General features: G+C 34.4%; 1 protein-coding gene across 6 annotated transcripts in view; it reads left to right on the top strand.

Annotated features, from left to right (window-relative positions):
• The window catches only part of LOC149802745 (uncharacterized), a 135,141-nt gene that overhangs the window by 102,550 nt on the left and 10,375 nt on the right, over positions 1-22,216 (top strand). For 3 of the 6 annotated variants that reach the window (XM_089952158.1, XM_089952155.1, XM_089952154.1), the window contains 2 exons: positions 3,186-3,230; positions 15,919-16,076. In XM_089952158.1, the coding sequence (XP_089808284.1) occupies positions 3,186-3,230; positions 15,919-16,076 (203 nt within the window). The remainder of the gene's footprint in view (positions 1-3,185; positions 3,231-15,918; positions 16,077-22,216) is intronic. The other 3 variants (XM_089952159.1, XM_089952157.1, XM_089952156.1) reach the window with 1 other exon arrangement.

Genomic DNA, 22,216 nt, shown 5'->3' with positions numbered 1-22,216 from the left:
TTGCATTTGAATGGTATGGGGTTTAAACCTTTTCTCTGTATAATTTGAATTCTTTTCTGTTACCATTACACTTAAAGGAAAACAAACTGCATGTGACAAACCATTTAAATGTGAAACATATAGAAAATACTGTGGGATTTGTTGTTTTTTGAAGCACTCTTTTGATGTATAATTCCATGATTTCGGCAATTTTAAATTTTCCTGATGCATGCGATGTTGCCATGCTTGCGAGCTCTTCACCTCTGAAAGCAGTAATTGTCCATACCTTTAATCTAGTTAAATTCATTCCAGTTGTGCAACTCGACAACAGTCAGTTACAAAGTCTGGATATAATTTGGATATAATTTGATTTTGTTTAAAACAACACGTTTCTTGTCAGTATCTGAGAGTATCTTGCAAAAGGTTTGGTTTTACATAACAAATTATTTATAGTTATCTTGCTATAGTACAAAGTAGTAGGTTCTGACAGTAGGCTGCATGAATCAGACAGCTATATAAACTGGTTTCTCATTATCTCTATAATCTTGGAGCTGTGGTAGTTGATTTGCCTGTCTAAGAATCAGACCCATAAAGCAAGGGTTGCAGATTCAGCATCCATTTAAGCCAGTCTTTGTAAGTTGCCTTCGTGGGTCTTTGGGAAGGGCACCTCACTCATGCGAACACAAATTCACAATCAAACAAAATTCCTTTTATTAAAAATAACCTGAACACTTTGTTCATGATACAGCCATCATTGTCAAAAGTAATATTTTAATTGTTCTGTTAGTAAAATATTGATGCAAAGATTTCATTACAAGTAATAGTGAAAGTTCTTCTCATCCATGAAGAAATCTCCAAGTACCAATTCAATAATTACAAATTAACTACAAACTATGAAACTAGCTCCTCATTAATAAAACACATTTGTGAAACAGAATTTTATGTCATCAAGTACTCATGTTCACATGGTTATCTTGCTATCTTGCTATTTATTACCTTCACACAACAACAAAAATTGGAACAGTGTTTGAGGTCATTCAACCAGAGCCACTAGCTCATAAGCAGGTTGGATTTGCATGCTTTTTAATTTATCATTTGTTTCACCACCTTTATTTGATATAAAAGACTTTTAATTCAATACAACAGTACAACAAATACCAATCTGATTGCAACAAATACATACGCAAAGTAGATATCAAAACATTGTCAGCACATAGGTTTTCACAGAAATATTTGTGCTCATAGCTGTTATGGTAGATTGACGCATTTCATATTGAATACAACATTACACATTGCATTTATGATCATTACACTTAAACTGAACTAAAAGATATAACTAAAATATGCATTTCAGATTTCTAGGTCATATCAACCGTTTTTGACGATAAAATGAGTGATATATCAAGGTTTCATTTACCAATTTTGATAATGATTTGAAGATGCATGACACTAGCTGTCAGAACTATCAGCTCAATGCTTTTCATTCCCCTCTACTATTTTGATCTGTGTCTGCATTCACAAGCTGACATGTCAACTACCCAGGTGAGCGATATCATGCCCACTTGGTCTTCTTTTTTTTCTGCCCTTGAAAAGTCAGATTTTGGTTATTGAAGTTGAAATATTGCTGTCAGAAATAAAATTCTAATACAAAATGTATATTTTAAAATGAAAGTATATATGCTGTTTATTATTTTTTTACTATCAGACATTTTCAATGTATATGGTACAAATTCTATTAGAACTGAAAATCTGCACCTGTAGCTGCATTCTGTGATCTCCAGAAGTTATGCTCAATTTTACCATCTCATCATCCCATAGCTATGAAAAGCAAAATGTGAAATTTGCTACCAGGGATCATTTCAGGTTTAACTGCAGTATTACCTTTCATATTTTGCTAGTTCTAATGGTCATAGACCAGAATAGCTTGTATTAATGTCTATTGTTTTTTCAGTTTGTCATTCATTCATTATATAAAGTTTGTTATTGCTAGTCACTGTAAACTTCTCAAGGATTCCCATAAAACTTTACACACAAAGTCATTCCAAAGTCGAGTTGGTCCTTAATGAAACATTGGTACCCCCTGGACATCCATTATGGTTACAGTAAGTTTTGTTATTGCAACTGCTCAACAGATGGTCATAGAGACATTGCCTTTTTAGTAAAATACTCTTTATGATCTCTAGTTGATTCTAAATGAATATGGCACTGATCAGACATATTTTTTTATGGCTGTGGTAGCCATCTTGAGAATCTTGTTTTAGCTGCCTCTCATACATGGGTTATTGTGGGGATATGGGATTCTTACTTAAAGATTTCATTTGTAAAAGATCTGAAATAAAAGAGGTTCTGATCAGACCTACTGTGTGGTTGCCATGATTGCCATTTTTAAAAATCTTATTATGGTTGCATCTTCTGAACAGATGGTGAAATAGACATGGGTTTAACTGAAAGACGTATATCTAATTGGTTCTGATCATACCTCCAATATGATGACAGTGGTGGCCTATCTTGAAAATCTTGCTGTTAGTACTTCTCTTGAAGAGATGATCATATTGACATGGGAGTATCAACGTGTGCATAGTAAGACATACCATATAAACTCATAAGTCAAGTCAAATTGCAAATAACAAATATCCTGATCTGTCATAGCATAATGCTCCTTCATATTAGGGTCCGTATTGTTTGTTCTATTGATTGCTCCTAATATGTCAGCATTTCTGGGTCTGTTTTGTTTGCAGTTGGACTCCTCTTATAAGCAAGTATATACAGTGCAAGTATGAATAGATTTTTTATCGAACTCAGTTTTTGGATGTAACTGAAGGATACTTTGAACTTTGAATGATACCATTTCAGTAATTTCATTAATTATAGATTTCAACAAACTTAGCATGTTGGTACATCGTGATATTATCCTTGACACGAAGTTCAAGGTCAGAGACAGTGATAAAGAATTTTGTATTGCTATAACAGATATCTTGCAACAGTCTCAACTCCAGCATATAAGAAATAATTTTGTTACCACAGTTGGCATGTTGCAGTTTCTCAAGAATATCAGGGAGTGGTTTAAATATGCCACAGATAAAAGAGATTGAAGATAATGACCATGTGGATTCCTTGAAATTATTGTTAGTTATCAGAGTGTCATTGCCTTCAAAATATCCATCAATAATGAAATATTGTTTTTCTTTTTTCTTCTGTCTGTACAGTGACTGGACCAGGCACTGAACCAGATGAAACCGATCAAGTAGATGGTTTGTTCCTTACCAAGTTTTCAAGTTTGCTCATATCGCCATTAACATGTTTAACTTACAATAATTAGTGTGCTGTTCTAGAGAGGTAACCATATCAATGCATTATTGATTTCTACAGTTTAATTCTTCATTTGAAGAGCAGTGATTTTAATTCCAGCAAAATATAGAAGTTGCACAAATTTCAGCAATTGTATATTTTCCACTTTCAAATGCAATGAAAATTTTCTAATCAGTCATTAGAAAAGATAAATTTATGTTTTAATATATGTGCTGAGCTATTCCGTCAAAAGCTATCAGGGGTAGATGGATCACGCTATTTTGCATTCGAATGGGATGGGGTTTAAACCTTTTCTCTGTATAATTTGAATTCTTTTCTGTTACCATTACACTTAAAGGAAAACAAACTGCATGTGACAAACCATTTAAATGTGAAACATATAGAAAATACTGTGGGATTTGTTGTTTTTTGAAGCACTCTTTTAATGTGTAATTCCATGATTTCTGCAATTTTCAATTTTCCTGATGCATTGATGTTGCTTTGCTTGTTAATTTGGTTATAAATTGAATTTAATTTTGATTTAATTTGGATTTTATTTGGATGTAATTTGATTTTATTTAAAACAACACTTTTCTTCTCAATGTCGTATAGTATGTTGTTTAAAGTTTGGTTTTACGTAACAAATTATTTATAGTTATCTTGCTGTAGTACAAAGTAGTAGGTTATCACAATAGGCTGCATGAATCAGACAGCTTTATAAACTGGTTTCTCATTATCTCCATAATCTTGGAGATGTGGTAGTTGATTTGCTTGTCTAAGAATCAGACCCATAAAGCAAGGGTTGCAGATTCAGCATCCATTTAGGCCAGACTTTATAAGTTGCCTTCGTGGGTCTTTGGGAAGGGCACCTCACTCTCATTTCCTTAAGATGATATGGCAAATAAAGTGTTGAAAGTTCCATCAGAAGCAACCAGCAATATCTCCATAATCTAAATTCATATTCATTATTTATCATATATTTTAAAAGCGTGACTATATTTGATTTGTTTTGGTTTGTTTGGGTGTAGAACCGCTCCGGTGGCTTAATGGTTAGAGCGCCCGCCTCGGATGCGGGAAGTCGTGGGTTCGATTCCTGGCCGAGTCATACCAAAGACTTAAGAAATGGTACTAACAGCTGCCTTGCTTGGCGCTCAGCATTAAGAGGTTATTGTTAGGACTGGTCGGCCGGGTGTCGGGATAATGTGACTGGATGGGACATCATGCCACATGTCTGCGGCATGATGCCCCATTGCTAGAAATCATTATAAACTGCCACACTGCAGACATCATAGCGATATGACTGAAAGATTGTTAAAGCTGTGTTAAAAATCCAAATCACACACACACACACACATACACGCTGTTTTGGTGTATTAGGTAACAAAATGAAATTTATAGCAGCAGAAGCTGATTCAGTATCATCAGTGCATTACTGAATTGTAAAATTTACTTTGCACAGGATAATAGTAGATTGAAACGTGTACTAACTGATAAAAACGGTCCAAAAAGTATTCATTGTTATGTCATCTTTACATTCCTTTACATGAAGTAAACAGTTAGGCCCACTGGAACAATTTAGTCATTATAGGTGTTATGTTCGGGAGGCATTCTGTTTGCCTTGGTTACTATCTTGACTAATTTCAACATTTGTATGACTGTTTACATAAGAAAACTGAAAGTTATTGTTGGCTGATACATTTCCTTTGAATACATTCTCTGATCACATTAGGAATGTAAGCCTGCTACCTCCCAAGTCTAGCCCTGTTAATAAGACGAAATTTATCTTTTCAGTCTATAGAATATATACGAAGGGCAGTAACTCTTGCCCATTACTTCCCCTTCCCACCACAGTGAGTTGCCAGTTTTAAGTTTTCCTTCCATACACATCATATAGGATAATAGCCTCCTGTTAATACAACTGTTTGGACTGATATTGATTCATAAACAGGTGGTATGCATTATTTTTCAAATCTGGAAGATATGTATTGAAATTTATCCCATTCTTGGATTTCATCTTTTGAGACCACACGGTAAAACATGTCACCATTGATGCATATTGACATAATGGTTTCATATATTTATATGGACAAGAATCTTTGTGAAAGAACTGTCCATGTAACCAAACCCATGGTTACACATGCAGATTGGGACATAGATGTAGTGGAAAATGCAGCTATTCTGCTCGGCAGCACAATTGGTACCAAAGTCGACCAGTTCTTGGGTAATCAGCCATCTGTCCAGGTGCAACAAAATCACCTAACAGATCCAGTTTTTCCTGTTTTGCCTGCCTACCTGCAGGGTATTAGCCTTGTTCTGTTTAGGGACAATGGGATTGCATTACAGTTACCATGGGATATGGTTTATCATAAAATGGAAGCAGACAAGGACCAAAAGTATGCCAACAATGAGTGTGAATATACTTCTGACCAGCAACCATTCTCTGATCTGATGATGGAGAGGACAGAGTTTACGTTATAGGTAGCCAGTCAAGAGATACACCTAGTGTTGCTGGCTTTAGTTTTTACTAATGTTATTATTTCATTCCTCATTTCACTATCATCATGAGAGATAATGCTAGTGGAATGTGTGCATGTGCACAATAGTAGTGTTATATGTCAATAAATGTTATATTGTTTGTGTAGTTTGCACTTTTTGTCTTATTTTATACTTCTTTTTCTGAGTGATTATTGCCTGTCCGAAAAATGTACCCTCTCCTATCTCAAGTATCTAACTGAGTATAGGGAAGTTTGTGATATCATACATATCAAAGCATTGATCATCATTTATGATGAGGATGAGTCCCATTTATTCCCTCTGATTACACAGTCTGCAAACATTAAGAAAGTTTATGATCAGCTCTCTGAATTAGTCTGTGACCAGTGGAATGCAAAAAGCCTTTTCGGAGAATTAGTCTGTGACCAGTGGAATGCAAAAAGCCTTTTTGGAAAGTCAGATACCAGCCACGTTCTCACTGCATTAGTACAGGACACATTGCACCATCTACCATACTGGGCTACCAGCACTAGATAAGTATGTAACTGCAGTTAACATGGTTGCCTCACTGTTTCATAAGGATTATAAGAATGTGTTTCTTGCCTCAGCAAAGCTGGTTAGAAATGTTGTTGTGATGTCTTTGATGCTGGATCTGGCCACATTTAGTGATTTTCCAACTAGTGAAAAAATCTGCAAACCAACACACCATGGAGTCAGTGCCCAAATTGCTTATGTCATTAACAGAATAGCTCACACTTGGTTTTAAGAATTATTGGACCATTAGGCTACCAATGCAGTTTGGGAACAAAATTAAAGAAGTTCAGAGGAAGGCAGCTCAAGAACTACCCATCTGGCTCTTTAACGTGTAACCTTGTTTAGGAACCCACCCCGCTAGCCATAACAGAGGGACAGAAGGTTTAGCTAGGCAAAAGTATGCCTACTGGTTTGAGTTTCTTAGTTGGTGTTACCAGCTCGAGATCAACATGCAACTCAGACACATTCCTGGCAGACTTAGTGTTATGACCATTGTTCTATCCAGACAGGGTCAGTTTATTCATACGGAATGGTCACTTCACTGAATGGTTTGTCATAATTTTTTTTGTGTTTGTGTTTGTCCAATGATCAACCTGTTTATGACAAAGTGGAACCACAAGCTGCCCACTTTTGTCTCTATTACCAGACCCAGAAGCCTGGGCCCTGTATGACTATCAGTCATTTGGGAGGGGTTAAGGGCCTTTGCTTACACTCCTCTCCAGTCTTAGTATCAAAATTAGTACAGAAAATACAGAGTCAGAATTGCATGATAACGCTTCCCAGATGTTACAAGTCTTGGGTCAAGAATCTGCTGAATCAAGCAATTAAGATCACAGGTGTTTAATCCGTTTTCTGACTCTTCTTCAAGCTTGGCTCATGCCAGGACAGACTTGCAGAGAAAGAATTCAGACATTCAGTTGCAGGAAGAATTTCAGGAGCAAAAGGCTCTCTACTCTGAAGGCTTATCAAGGGAAGTGACATGTTTTCTGGACTGGTATAGAGTCAGTGCCATTGTCCCTTTTTAGTGCCTTGATCCCTCAACTAGATGGCTCTGCAGGAGAAAAATTTGGGTGACTCCATGACAAATTGCATTATCCCACTGTTATCTCCCTCAAGTGAATAAACAAAGGTGTCCACTTGTGCTAAATTAAGAATAAAAGAATTTCATGTGTTAGTAGCGGGCTCATTCTCCTTATGGATAACACAGGTAGAAGTAGGGTGCTCATCATTTGTCTCTTCTTCTTACCTATTCTCCTAATGTAATGCATACGTGGCAACCAATAAGCTTTTGGCATAATCATTATGCTTTTTTCATGAAATTACACCTTATGCATAAACATATTCCGATTACACGTTTTCAATTATGATCCCCTCTCAAAAATTAATGATTTGTTTCTTATTTGTATTAACAACCCATTAATCTTTCAGACTGTATTCTAGAAAAGACAGTTGCTAGGTAACTACAACAAAAGAGTATGCTTGTCCATAACCTTGCATGCACTTTCTTAACAGTGTTATGTTATATTTATAGCATCTGCCTTATTTCCAAGAAACATGATGGTTTTACTTTCAAACGTTTGACCTTGGTTTATATTTACAGCAGCTGTATGGCTTTATTAGGAGAGTACAGACATGTTTTCTAATTTTTAATCTTCGCTTGCAGATTCTTTGTTCTAATTTAATATCTGATACAGAACCAGTCTGTAGGTATTTGGCACTAAAAGTCAAGTCAGATTTATTCTAGTACATGCGTGTGTTAGAGCAAAAATGTTTTTCAAATAATTTCAAAGATGGATTAGAAAAAGATGAAAAACTGATTCAGAGATGAATACATGAATTGCACAAGACAGCGTTACATTATAGGGCAGCTTCAAGCCTACTGCAGGCTGTGTGGAAAGGATTTTAATATTGGTCATGATGGTATAACAAAGAAACCTTAAATTAGCTCGTTTACAAACTCAGATACTAAGGTAACTTGTAACTTATTTTTTAAAGCAGAAATAATAAATGCAGATGCATTATTTACCGAGTTCTTAATAGAACATGGACTAGAGCATTTGAAGACTATGTTGGTCCTTTGTTCAAACAGATGTTTCCTGATTCCAAAGTTGCAGAAAATATGGATCTGCAAGAACAAAATCATCTAATATTGTTAGGTATTTAGCAGAAGATAATTCACTTAAAATTGCAGAAGCCATGAAAAGTGGGCCCTTTAATATTGCAACAGACAGGAGCAGTGATTATGATGACAAAATGTTGTACCCAGTCTGTGTAAGAGATTTTGACAATGAAAAAGGGCAAAGTCAGAGTGCTCTTCTTTGATTATCAGAATTAACAGTAGATTTCACTAGAGAAACCATTTTTTATTTGCTTAATAGTGCTTTGAATAAACATAAGTTGGCAGAATTCTATGGGGTTTTGAGCTGTTAATGCATCAGTGATGACTGGAATTCATAAATGAGTTGCATTCTGTATTTTGAAAAATGTCTCCATCGTTGTACGTATCAGCTTATCCTTGTCATATGATGCACCATGCTGCAGGAAAGGCTGCTGATAAATTAGAAGATGCCATAAAGTATCAAGTTAGCATTCTACCTGACAACGTACTTCATGTGGATAGAGTTTATGTGCAATGGCACCTTATTTCCCAATTAAAAGATCCAATAACTGGAAGATATATATTTCCTCTTCTTTTGTTAGGTTATGAAAGGAATATTGGTTCTTTATCATTGTAAAGCTGATAGAGATTGTTCAGTATTGTTAACAAAACTAATATATGTACTGAATTCAGATCCAGGCTCTGTAATTCGTCACTTGGATCTCTTCTGGTGTGCAAAACATTCATAATCTCATCTGCTACAAAGTGTTTTGAAATGCAGTATGAGAGACTTTTGCTTTTTAAAGCTCTAAGTGCTGTATATGAAGATTTGAAGCAGTACTTAATGTTAAAAGATCAGAAGTGGTAAATAAATCATTTTGTACATATGCTTATTGAATTTGTATCATGCTATATGTGGATTACTCTTTTTATGCTCAGATTACTCTTTTTTGTCCACTTGGATTACACTTTTTCCTCACCAGGAGTTGGCATATATGGTAATGTGAACAGGTAATGTATTTGATGGAGAATGCAAACTTTTTTTTAGTAAATTATATTTCTTTGATAACACTTTCCTGATTATATTACTAATAATCCCCCCATCCATGAAAAATGAGCATCCTTTAAGCTTTTGCTCAAATAAAGGTTGCTGCTTATATCTGGGAATAAAAGCAGTGACCTAGCAGGTAGAATGGGGAGATAACCCATGAGAGTTGCTTCTCTTTATATACTATTAGGACAGAAGTATATTTTTTTTGTCTATCCGGGTGGGCTGGATTCAGAGGTAGCAGAGAAAGGTATCCTGATGTAATTTTGTTGGCAAGCATTTGTGGAGAAACCTATTTAAAAATTTGCTTTCCCTTATGCCAACTTTCAGAACAAAGACTATCTATGTTTTTAAAGTTAAACAGCCATATTTTTTAAAACTGCTTAATGGAATTAAGTAAAATTTCCATTCAGAGTATATTCATTCATTTCTCATGTAAATGTTTTTCCTTTTGATAAAAAGTTGCCTCCCACCTTCCCCCATCATAAATATTTTTAAATAGAATAGTCCCAAATATATGCTTATCTAATGCTTAAATCTATTGCTTAAAGCATGGCAGTCATTCAATAGTGTTTTCTGACTGCATGAAAATTGTAAAACTGCAAAAAAATGTATTCATTTTGGTTCCTTTTAGACTGATAATCAAAATTAAAACACAACAATTAAGAATTGTTGGAGAAAGAATCTCTCTACCTATTAATTTCAAATGGAATTTGTTATTTTATCATTTTGAATATATACATCCTTTATTGCATCTAACAATTCTTGTTGTTCTTCCTTTCTGCTGCATGTGATATTATGCCAGATTATTTTATATGCCATACTCGTTAGCATATTTACCATGTAGGATATGGTGGCAGTTTATTGTAGAAGGGTCTAAACGACTTTTCAAACAGTTTTAACAAGACTAAGCCTCATTTTCACAATTTACTGTATATACTTGCTTATAAGTCAAGTCAAACAGCAAACAAAAAAGATCCAGATCTGCTGAAACATAATGCACCTGCAGATTAGGATCATTGTTATTTGTTCTACTTATTACTCCTTGCAGAGTGCACAGACCCAGATCTGCCACTGCATGGGTCTTTGCAGTTTGTTAGAAGTAATCTGTAAAACAAACAACATAGACCCTAATCTGCAGCTGCATTATGCTATGGCAGATCAGAATTTTTATTGTTTGCAGTTTGACTCAACTTATAAGCGAGTATATAAAGTACATTGTGATAAAAGGAGAGTACTAAACACATTTATTTGAGATGCAGTCATCGCTAGTAAATGAATGTAACATTTTTGCATTATTAATTTTCATAAGCTATAGTCAGTGTTATAGTTCACAAAAAAACTTGACTTTTATCTTGATGTCATGTAGCATATGAACTCTTGGTATAACGCTACATTATTGGTGCAGTTGAGGGGGTCACCCTGTTTAACAGCATATCCCCAACCAAAAAATGTGCTATGTAACACCTGTTTTTCTAAGCTGAATAACTGTATCTAACTAATGAATGGAAGCGTATGTAGTTTTAGTTTGTGTGCAAATCTAATGAATAAATTACTTTTATCTTTTAATATTTTAACATTTAAGTGCTTGGAGCCCTCATACGGCTTATACAGTGCCATTTGCGCCATTTAAACATTTACCTGAACCTTTCTAACATCTTGATTTGTGCAGAAAAGAAAATGTAAAAACAAGTAAAGGTATAAAGACCTAACACTGATTAAATAAATACTATGTTGATGCTGAGTTTGGTAATTGATTTTGGTAAATAGCATATTGTGAATATAAATGTCAGAGTGCCAGCCCCTTGCTAAAAACCTATCAGTATAAAGAGTTCAAAGAGACACGGTCATAGATTCCATTATATAACGATATACATGTATATATTATATGCTTACTCTCATGTTTGTACCCCTACCAATTTTAAGAATGAAAAGCATGAAGGATATAAAAAATGCACATATTTTGGTCAAATAATTTATCAAGTTGTAGTTTCTAACCTAATTGTTGACTGGTGGCCCATAACATTTTTATCTTCTGAATGTTTAAAACCAAACTGTTGTTTCTTTACTCACACAGTGCTATATTTTCATGGGTGTCACATGGTGCCATATTTGCATGGATGGGTTTGTTTTATATTTTTCTTTCTCAGACAGATGTAATTCTCAACTTCCTATAACTTTGGGAGTTACTTTCCTTTGAACATATGTAAGAGTTGGGGGGGGGGGGGCCACAAATGATTGGTACCACTCTGGTGGCCTATGTGGTTAAAGCTTCTGCCTTAGATGTGGGAAGTTATGGGTTTGAACCCTGACCAAGTCATACAAAAAACTAAACCAAAAATGAAATTGCTGGAGAAATTTACATGATAAATTGTGTCATTAACCTGCAAGTAGTGTGCTTTAGTTATTATTTTTTTTATCTCTTGTTGAATCTGGCCATAATTGACATGTACAAACTTAATGTTTCAGAAACTTAATAGAAGGAAAGTTGAATAAGTGAGCAATACTGCACTAACATTCACGACGGCCATAAAATTAATAAGAACAGACCAAGATAAACCGGAAATAATAGGAATTTACAACCTTCAAAGCCAAAACCTTGTCTATAGCCAGTACGGAATAAACAAGCGATGCTGTCAGTAAACCATGGAAAATAAGAAGCCACATTAATAACAATCAGTACAATCAGAGATATATATTATAGCCTTGGCAGACGTGGTTTAGCCATTTAGGCTATATACAAAGCATTATTGATATTATGTGTTCAGCTTATGCGTAATAAAGTACAAGTTTGGTATAACAAAAAGAAATTCAACTTACATAAAGCTTAACAACAAAGAAAGCCATTCTAAAAAACTGGAGGCTATTTATTTTACAGTAAATACAATCCTTTCTACTCGAGATACCCATTTCACAACTAATAATAGGCATTTCTGTTGAATGTACTGAAAAGAATGCATCCAAGTTTATCTCCTAATGAAAATATTAAAGTGATTAAACTTTTACATCACTCTCTCCTGTCCAGTTTGTTATACTCATATAGATCATTAGTTGGTGGGTTGGTGGTTCTTTCCGGGGCTTTCCCAGGTTCTTCCTCCACCATTAATACTGGCCACCATGTATAGCCTATCGTGTGCTGAAAAATGGCGTTAAACCCTACAACAACAACAACAATAACAAAAATCATCAGATGACCAAACCAGCAATCATAAGTATATTAAGCAGTATGTTATATAATGCGGCATCATGTGTTTCGCAGAGCCTGCTAAAAAACAGTAGGTCAGTGGTAAAAGTTAACACATATCTAGTTCTTGAGAAATTGTCTTGCATGGACATTTATATTTGGGTCACAAGCACTAAACAGGCTGGACTAGCAGAAGTTGCATATTGGATAGTGCTGGGTATATTTCCTTTTGTGGGAACATGTTAAGCCAACAATTTACAAATGACTGGCAGAATGAAACCTCGTATTACTTAGATCTGATTTCTTTTACCTTCTGTTTTTTTTTAAAAAATATATATATATATATATATATATATATATATGAAAATTACTTTAATTAAACTTTGTATATTTTGTGAAACACCTAAATAATCTTCGCAATCTTTGCTTGGAAATGTTTCATCTCTTGCAAAACATGTATGTGAATGCACTTTAGTGGGTGAGTCTTTGAATGTTAAACAGTAATGCTTGAAACTAAAAAAGAGTGGGAAGAATTTTATTGAAAAGATCAATACATAAGCATGCATTAGGACTTGTATTCCTTGTATTCAAGAAATAATTTAAAAATTAAAATTACTGAAATTCTTTTAAACATCTGAAGGTCAAAGGTTGGCACAACTTTTCTTTTTTTTATATTCCAACACCTGTTTGTTTCATCAACACTGATTTGGGGTGAAATCTTTATGTGAGATAAATGTAGTTAATGTTATCATCTCTGATTTATAACTTTAAACTTTTATGTAGCAAATTTGCAGTGCATAAGAACATTTGACTCTTGCGTGTTCCTTACCTTGAAATAAATATTCTTCACTAAAGTTAGCTTTATACACGGTAACCTTGGTATGTACTGTTTTTAATTGGTAACATGATTAACATTTTACGAAATTTAAGCCAGATCCACTCACCTATTTGTGAACTGGTTAATTTATGAGATATTCTGAGCAATTTTGCTTGTGAGCCTGAGCAGTTTTGCTTGTGAGCAGGGTGACCATCACCATTACTGTACTCTTTTCAGTCTGGTTGAAGCAATATGATATCAGTTATGTAATGAGTGCTAAGATCAAGGTCACAGTTCAGTTGCTTCTAGTTTTATCTTCGACCTTCAGTTTTACAAGATTCAAGCAACTAAGGGATAAAGCCTATCAAACGTGCACATCATTTTTAGGTGTCCCACAAAACACAATAGAGATCCCATCTTAACAGTCTAGGTCACAAGTTAATATTTTAAGTAATCCCTCCCTTCCACTCTATAGCTTTAGAACTGTTTGATGTCAAGGATTGAAATGTGATATACTTCTTCATCATTGTTAGAAGTTGTGTCGCATCCCACATTTGAGGTCCTGTGTTCAAGGTTAAAGTCATGACTCAATATTTTAAATTTCCCATCACTCTTTCCCTTCTAATTAGTGTGTTTGTGTGTGATTTGGATTTTTCACATAGCTTTAACAATTTTTTAGTTATATCACTACGATGTCTGCAGTGTGACAGTTTATAGTGATGTCTAGCACTGGGGCATCATGCCACAGACATGTAGCATTACGTCCCACCCAGTCACATTATTCTGACACTAGACTGACCAGTCCTAACACTAACATCTTAATGCTGAGTGCCAAGTGAGGCAGCTGTTAGCACCATTTTTATAAGTCTTTGATATGACTCAGCAGGGGATCGAACCCACAACCTCCTGAATCTGAGGCGTATGCTCTAACTACTAGGCCACCGGAGCGGTTTCTAATTAGTAACTTGAGAGCTCTTTAAGATTTATCTTCGACCTTCAGTTTTACACGATTCAAGCAACTAAGGGATAAAGTCTGTCAAACTTGCATAACATTATTAGGTGTGTCACAAAACACATTAGAGATCCCATCTTAAAGGTCTAGGTGACAAGTTAATATTTTAAATATTCCCTCCCTTTCCATTCCACGCTATAACTTTAGTAACTTGAGAGCTGTTTGACGTCAGGGATTGAAATCTGATATACTTCTACATCATTGTTAGAAGTTGTGTCGCATCCCACATTTGAGGTCCTGTGTTCAAGGTTAAAGTCATGACTCGATATTTTAAATTTCCCATCACACTTTCCATTCTAATCATTAATGTGAGAGCTGTTTGAGATTTAGGGATGAAAATTGGTATAATTATGCATCATCATTAGCTGCATTACATACCAAAGTGGGGATCATATATTTAAGGTCAAGGTCACAAATCAATATTTCATGTTTTCTGTCACTTATATTCTGCTGTATTATTTAAAAACTGAGATTAAGGGGTGAAACGTGTTATACTTGTACATCATCAGCAGGCGTGTCTCATACCACATTGGTGTCCAACCTTTAAGGTCATGTTCACAAGTCAGCATTTTAACTTTTCCTTCATACTTTTGTTTACATTCTATGACTTAAGTGACATTTAACAGTAAGGGATGGAACTTGGGGGCCCTATCTACAGGGTCAAGGTCATTACAGAATGTTAGGTTTTAGTAGTATTTTTCTTTCTACTCTTTAACATAGCTGATGTTTTCATTCTGTTTTGGGGCCCCGAGTGGCCAAGTGGTCTAAAGCGCTCTCCGTTACGGATCACTGCCATCTCACCTCTGTCTGCGTGGGTTCAAGTCTAGGATTCGGCCAATGTGGGTATGTGAGAAAGCTTGCCAGTAGCTTCTCGTGGGTCGGTGGTTCTTCCCAGGGTTTTCCCAGGTTTTGCCTCCTCCATTAATACTGGCCGCCATGCATAGCCTATCATGTGCTGAAAAATGGTGTTAAACCCCACAACAACAACAACATCATTCTGTTTTGTGTTATGTATGGTATTTAAGATAAGTGAATTGAAGAAATTTTGTATACTTGTATTCTGTCACTAAAAGATGTGTTGAATGTCACCTTGGTTACTTTTCAAGTCTGCCCAGTAACTTTACAGCTCTGTCACTAGGATGAAAGTCACATTTCTTCACAGGTTACTACTAATAACTGCACAGTAGGCAGTGGACAAAATGCAGTGAATTTGCCTATTTTCTATCACTCTTTCAATCCATCTATAATTTTGTATATCATTACCAAGTCATTGACTGATAACGGCATATGTTCTCATTCAGATTTGAATAAGAATAATGGTTCAGGGCCCAAATCTGAAGACAGAAGTCTCACTGATGAGAAAGATGACACTCCATCTTCCTACCATTTCCTGATATACTTCCTTCTATAAATTTTTATATCATTACCTAGTTATTACTGATTACGACATAACGATCTCTTTCAGGTTCGAATAAGATTAAAGAACAGCCTATATCTAACAACGGACAAGGTCTGACTGATGAGAAAGATGATACTCCATCTTCCTACCATTTCCTGATATACTTCCTAGCCTTCATTGTTCTGTGTGTAGCATCTTACATCGTCTTCCACAACAAGCACAAGGTATGATGAGATTTTGTTTGGCTTACATTTGTGAAATAGAGGGGACATATTCTTCTAATCCAATGTTACTGCTAATGTGTTGCATCAGGGTGTGTCCTCCAATATAAACATAAATTTTAGTCATCAGCACACCTCAACCATTATTGCTTCTCAGGTTTTAAATTAAGAAAAGCTTCATTGATCTGTTCCATGGGAAAGGCTTGGGGGCAAACTTTGCTTTACACAAGTCCACATTGTTGAACATTTTTTTTACCATATGTGTGCCGTATTTGACTTGGAGTCTTATGGTTTTAGTGAGAGGCTGGACCTTTATGAGTACCATGTTTTTGATTCAGAAATGGGCCCCTTTATATATTTCTTGCTTCATTGGTTGAAAAATGTATTCTAGTTTTTGTTTCTCAAGTGTCTATGGTAGTCATGACAAATGGTGGTTTAATATATAATTTTGGGGCTCAAAAGGTCAAGGGTCAAGATTACAATGACCAAAAGAAGAAAACTATTTCCACGCAACACAGTTTTTCACTTGTGTACAGATTCATTGACCTAACTTAGTTTGTAAATGGTTTTCATTTGAGATAAGAAAGACAAGTTTATTAATTTTGGGATCAAAAGTTCAACATTCAAGATCATGGTAACTCTAAGGGAAAATTTGTTTTTGAGCTGTTATATGAGTTCTTGATAACCTACTTTGACCAGACTTTGTGGCTGGCTGCATTTATGGCAAGGGACACAAAAATTAATTTTCAGGGTTAATAGATGAAAGGTGAAGGTCAGTGGAACAGAAAGAATGACAGAAGCACAATTTCTAGTAAGCTACTTTAGTTCTGTTACAGCTGCCTTCATACTCCTAGATGGCTTGCATTTGAGACAATTAAGAAACCTTTTGATTTTGGGGCTAATAATCAAAGGTCATGGTCAGAGACTCCAAGATGGAAAATGGTTTCTACAAAGATCTCAAGTTCTTTGGCACAAGCCGTGGCCAAACTTTGTTCATAAATTGCATTTACAGACCTTGAAAACACCTTTTGATTTGTAGGATCAGTCAATTAAAATCTCAGTGTTACTGAGAATGAAAGAAGAAAAATGGTATCTACAAAATAACTTGAGTTTTGTGTCTTTTCTTCCTGGATAGCTTGCATAAGGCAAGACATCTCTTGATTTTAGATTCAAAAGATCAGCTATCTACCAGTGAAAGAGTGTTTTACACAAAAGAAGTGTTGAAGTTTTTACTCCATGGCAGGTATATAATATGCTGATTATAGTGCTCTTTCTATATCTGATTTGATATTTCAGACATTGTTTATTATAGGATCAGGAAACTTGGTAATTGCATTATACTACATATAAGTAGGTCTTGTACCTGCATTTCATGCATCACTAACTTTGGTCTGTTAGATTAATATTTTTTGACACAATGATTAATGGCTGAGTCATAAGATTTGTTGTTGGTTGGATTTATTTGTGTAAATAATAGACCGTTATTATAAACATAGCCCACATTGACTAACATGTTTATGTCCCTGCCATATCTTTGGAGGAGCTGTATAATATTCCCATGTATGTCTGTCCTGTCACATCGCATTGTATCATGTTTATAGCAATTTTTTTCCACTCAGTGACTGTTTATGTGTGATCCTGTATGTGTTGGGCTTGTTCTTTTATAACTATTGAAGATATTAATAAAACTTACTGCATATATACATTTACATCATAACTAGATAATGTGTTATATATACATGGTAGTGTAGTTAGATCTCTAACTCCAAAGGCCAAGTCATAGCTAGAAAATATCACAAAACTGGTAAATCGAACTGCAGACTGCACATACCTAGATCAGCAGTTGCATTATGCGTTGGCCGATCTGGGTCTGTACAGTTTGTTCAGAGTAATCAGTAGAAGAAAATAAATAGAACCTGATCTGTAGACACATTATGCTACAGCAGACCAGGATCTTTGTTGTTTGCAGTATGGTTCAACTTAGAAGTGAATATATTTGGTACTCTACAAAATATGTTGTGATTAATACTATTTTAGTTATAAAAATGGCCCAAAAATTAAAGGCAGTTGAGAGAATACTTTTTTGTACAGAAATCTTGCATTAACATTTTTGTAAATTTGGTTGTTTTTTTTTTACAGAAGACAAGAAATCAATCAAAACATGCAATAATAATTAAAATACTATAGGAGAAGACCTTATTCTGAAGCATCATCTCCAATCATCATGCCAATATTTAGTTATTGGTACATTTTCTGGGAGCTGAATTCCCCATTACCTCCTATGCATAATTTCTGTGCCTATTTGGTTACTTTCATAATTTGATGTCATAGTACTGACTCCAGCATCCTGACTGCCAGTTGCTAGGGTTCATTTCATTTGAAAGACAATGCTCTTTTGTGTTGCTTACGAGTGTACTAGTACTCTAAGAAAGGGCCTTGGCCTACAATTTTTTCTTTCTTTTAGAAATGATAAAGGCATTAAGAAAGCATGGATACATTATTACAAGCAAGTTGATTTCAGATCAAACATACAGCACTCTGTGTTCATTATATTTCTTAAAGGAATGTTATGAGAGGGGTCCTGAAGAAATGTCTTGGATATGCAAATACTAGGTCAAGGCTAAAATTGGCACTGTTTAAGAAGTACCTTTGGCTATTCATCAGAACTACTGCCTTGAACTAACAAATATATTAGTCCCACCCTAAATAAACAAACATATCTCAATTCGCTAATCATGAGCATATTTAAATGATTTACAAATGCCTAAATATGGCATTATTCTCAGTGGATCATACTAAAATGGACATATTCTTTGAAAAAAATGATTAGACGGTACTATTATTAGACAATAAGTATATATACATAATGATGCAGTTATTGTTAGAAGCATAATGGTACCAGCATACTGGTACTGTTATTTGACAATAAGTATACACGCATAAGGGTTCTATTGTTTGACGATAAGTATACATGTGTAAGGGTTCTATTATTTGACGATAAGTATACATCCATAAGGGATCTATTGTTTGACAATAAGTATACATGCATAAGGGTTCTATTGTTTGACGATAAGTATATATGCTTAAGGGTTCTATTGTTTGACAATAAGTATACAAGCATATGTACATAAGGGTTCTATTGTTTGACGATAGATATACATGCATAATGGTACTATTATTAGAAGACAAGTATAGATATATATGGTACTGTTATTAGAAGATAAGTATACATGCATAAGGGTACTATTATTAGACAATTGGTATTGATTCATTGTTGTAAAGGTACTATTGTTAGACAAGAAGTATACATGCATAAGGGTACTATTATTAGAAGATACATATACATGCATGCTGGTACTATTATTAGACAAAAAGTATTCTGAATTTCATGCATAACAGTAATAAGTATTCATGCAAAATGGTACATTGTTGGATGATAAGTATTCATGCATAATGGTACATTGTTGGATGATAAGTATTCATGCATAATGGTACATTGTTAGATAAGTATTCAAGCATAATGGTACATTGTTGGATGATAAGTATTCATGCATAATGGTACATTGTTGGATAATAAGTATTCATGCATAATGGTACATTGTTGGATGATAAGTATTCATGCATAATGGTACATTGTTGGATGATAAGTATTCATGCATAACGGTACATCATTGGATGATAAGTATTCAAGTATAATGGTACATTGCTGGATGATAAGTATTCATGCATAATGGTACATTGTTGGATGATAAGTATTCATGCATAATGGTACATTGTTGGATGATAAGTATTCATGCATAATGGTACATTGTTGGATGATAAGTATTCATGCATAATGGTACATTGTTAGTAAGTATTCATGCATAATGGTACATTGTTGGATGATAAGTATTCATGCATAATGGTACATTGTTGGATGATAAGTATTCATGCATAATGGTACATTGTTAGACAATAAGTATTATCTTCATCATAACGTAAGATTGAGACTGCATAGAACTCTGATCATCATCAATGTTAAAAATGGAAGAATCATCCATAAGTGTTTCAGATTGATATGGCTTGATGTCTGTCTCGCTCACCATGTTTTTGTTTGTATTTCGAGGACTGGCTAGTAGTACATCACATGACCACATGATCTGTTGTTTCATCTGAACCCAGACAACTCTGCAATTTACGGAATCATGATTTCTTTGCAATATGATTATAAATACTCAATTTGTTATAAACATAACAGTCGAATTAGAATTTGTAGAGAATTACATACAACATAAAAATAGAAGTTTTATTTCTAATCTCCCTGAAGCAGCTTTTAACCAGTACAAGACCTATTCCATAATAAAATTTCATTTTAAGAGTCCTTACTTCAAGGTTTGCCCCAGTTTGTTTTGTCCAAGTCTTTAGGAAAAAATATTCCTTTTTTTACATATGAGAAGTATTTACACATTTATGAATATTAAGAATATTATTGCCCTGTTCTAAAAAAGACGGTTAGCAGTACATCAGTGCATTATCTTGAAGTACAACCCATGCACTTCTACACATTTTCTTGACCAGATTATCAAGTTATTAATGCAACTCTTTAGAGGCATTGACAGAGTCAGGTAAACATGCATGTGTGGCCAGGCATTTAGAAAAATAATACAAATAAAACTCTACTGACAGTCTGTGTCGTGTGATTTGTGGACTTTGTGATTTTCTCGTGTCAGATTTAAGAAAATAAATCCATCTTTCATATCATTCAAGTCTTGTCAGTAGCAGTTTGGCAGTTTTAGCCTGAGTCTGTTTTTGATTAGCTGTCAGTAAAATTCAGGATCCATCTTGGACAAACCATTCTGAATTTCAGTGATTCTTCAGTCAGGGATGATTCAAACAATAAAATGTTGGGGCTTCCATCCCTAGAATTCAGATTTTTCATTACAAAATGGATATTTAGGGAATATTTAATGCATAGGCTTATGGTTTCTAAGTACCTAAACCACATCACTCATAATGTTTGTTGAAATGTAATTTTTACATAACCTTTAATATCATATAAGAGAATTAAAATACTAAGAACCAAAATGTAACAGTAGTTATATAATTTTGTCCTTGTTTTCTTGAGAAGTTGCCTTTTTAAATAGTTGATGTAGTGGAAACAAATTTATCTGTTTGTTCATCTATCAATCTATAAATTAACACTGTATTTTAATAATTCTGCTTGTTACTTATAGGTGTTATTGGAATACAGTGACTTAAGATAATATGGCACCATTAAATAGTTCCACATCAAATTCATGTTCTTAGTTTGGATTTATGTCAGGATAGGAATCTTCGCAGCAAAAAGAATCAAGTCAACAGACTAGAATACTGAACACTGTTTAAAATGTATATCCCATTATCAATAAAATGCATGAAATAGAATGTCATTAATGAAAATAATTATTTAAAGCAAAGCATTCAAAAATTCGTTTGATATTTCACACTAGACGAAGCATACCTTGGCGGATGAATTTCAGGCCATGTGTTGAATTAATGTAAATCAAAGTATAAAATATTTGCATCAGCTATTGTCAATATGTAGCCAGTTATCCAAACAGCAAGTAAACAAAAAATTTCTAATCATGAAAGGAATAAATGTACCTCTTTGCCATTATGGAAATGGTGAGCTGTTGTCTAAACAGCATTTTGTTTGTTGGAAAACACCAGTACATACAGGGTCCATGATGCTCAATGATTCAGGCACAACCGTCACCTAAGTCTGTTATTTCACCATACATGAATTTCATGACATTACCTCCTGCCCCATTTGTTTCAGCAGATTTGCTTTAATAATTAAGTAAAACATTGAATTTGTATAAATTTTCCCTTCAGAGAGGTAGGTGTAAAATAGCAAAAGAAGTCTTATTTAATATTTTTCTAATTTGATCATCATAATACCAGAAAATATATTACCAAGTGCTAAATCCCTAATAAATTCACACAGGAATATACTAAAATATTTTACCTAATCTGAAGAAAATTGTGTCTTAGTGGACATATCTAGGTCCACTGCAAATAGAATCGATCATTTTTATCCAATATTTCATCATATGAACATAAGAAAGAAGTTACTGTTTTGAACTTTCTACACCTACTTCATCCTATTTTGGCCAACTTACACT

This window comes from Sinohyriopsis cumingii, chromosome 3 (genome assembly GCF_028554795.1).
Source record: "Sinohyriopsis cumingii isolate HCF-2022 chromosome 3, ASM2855479v2, whole genome shotgun sequence".
In the NCBI taxonomy this organism is placed as follows: Eukaryota; Metazoa; Mollusca; class Bivalvia; order Unionida; family Unionidae; genus Sinohyriopsis; species Sinohyriopsis cumingii.
The sequence above is the reverse complement of the archived record's forward strand: the minus strand, read 5'-3'. Positions and strand labels throughout refer to the sequence as shown.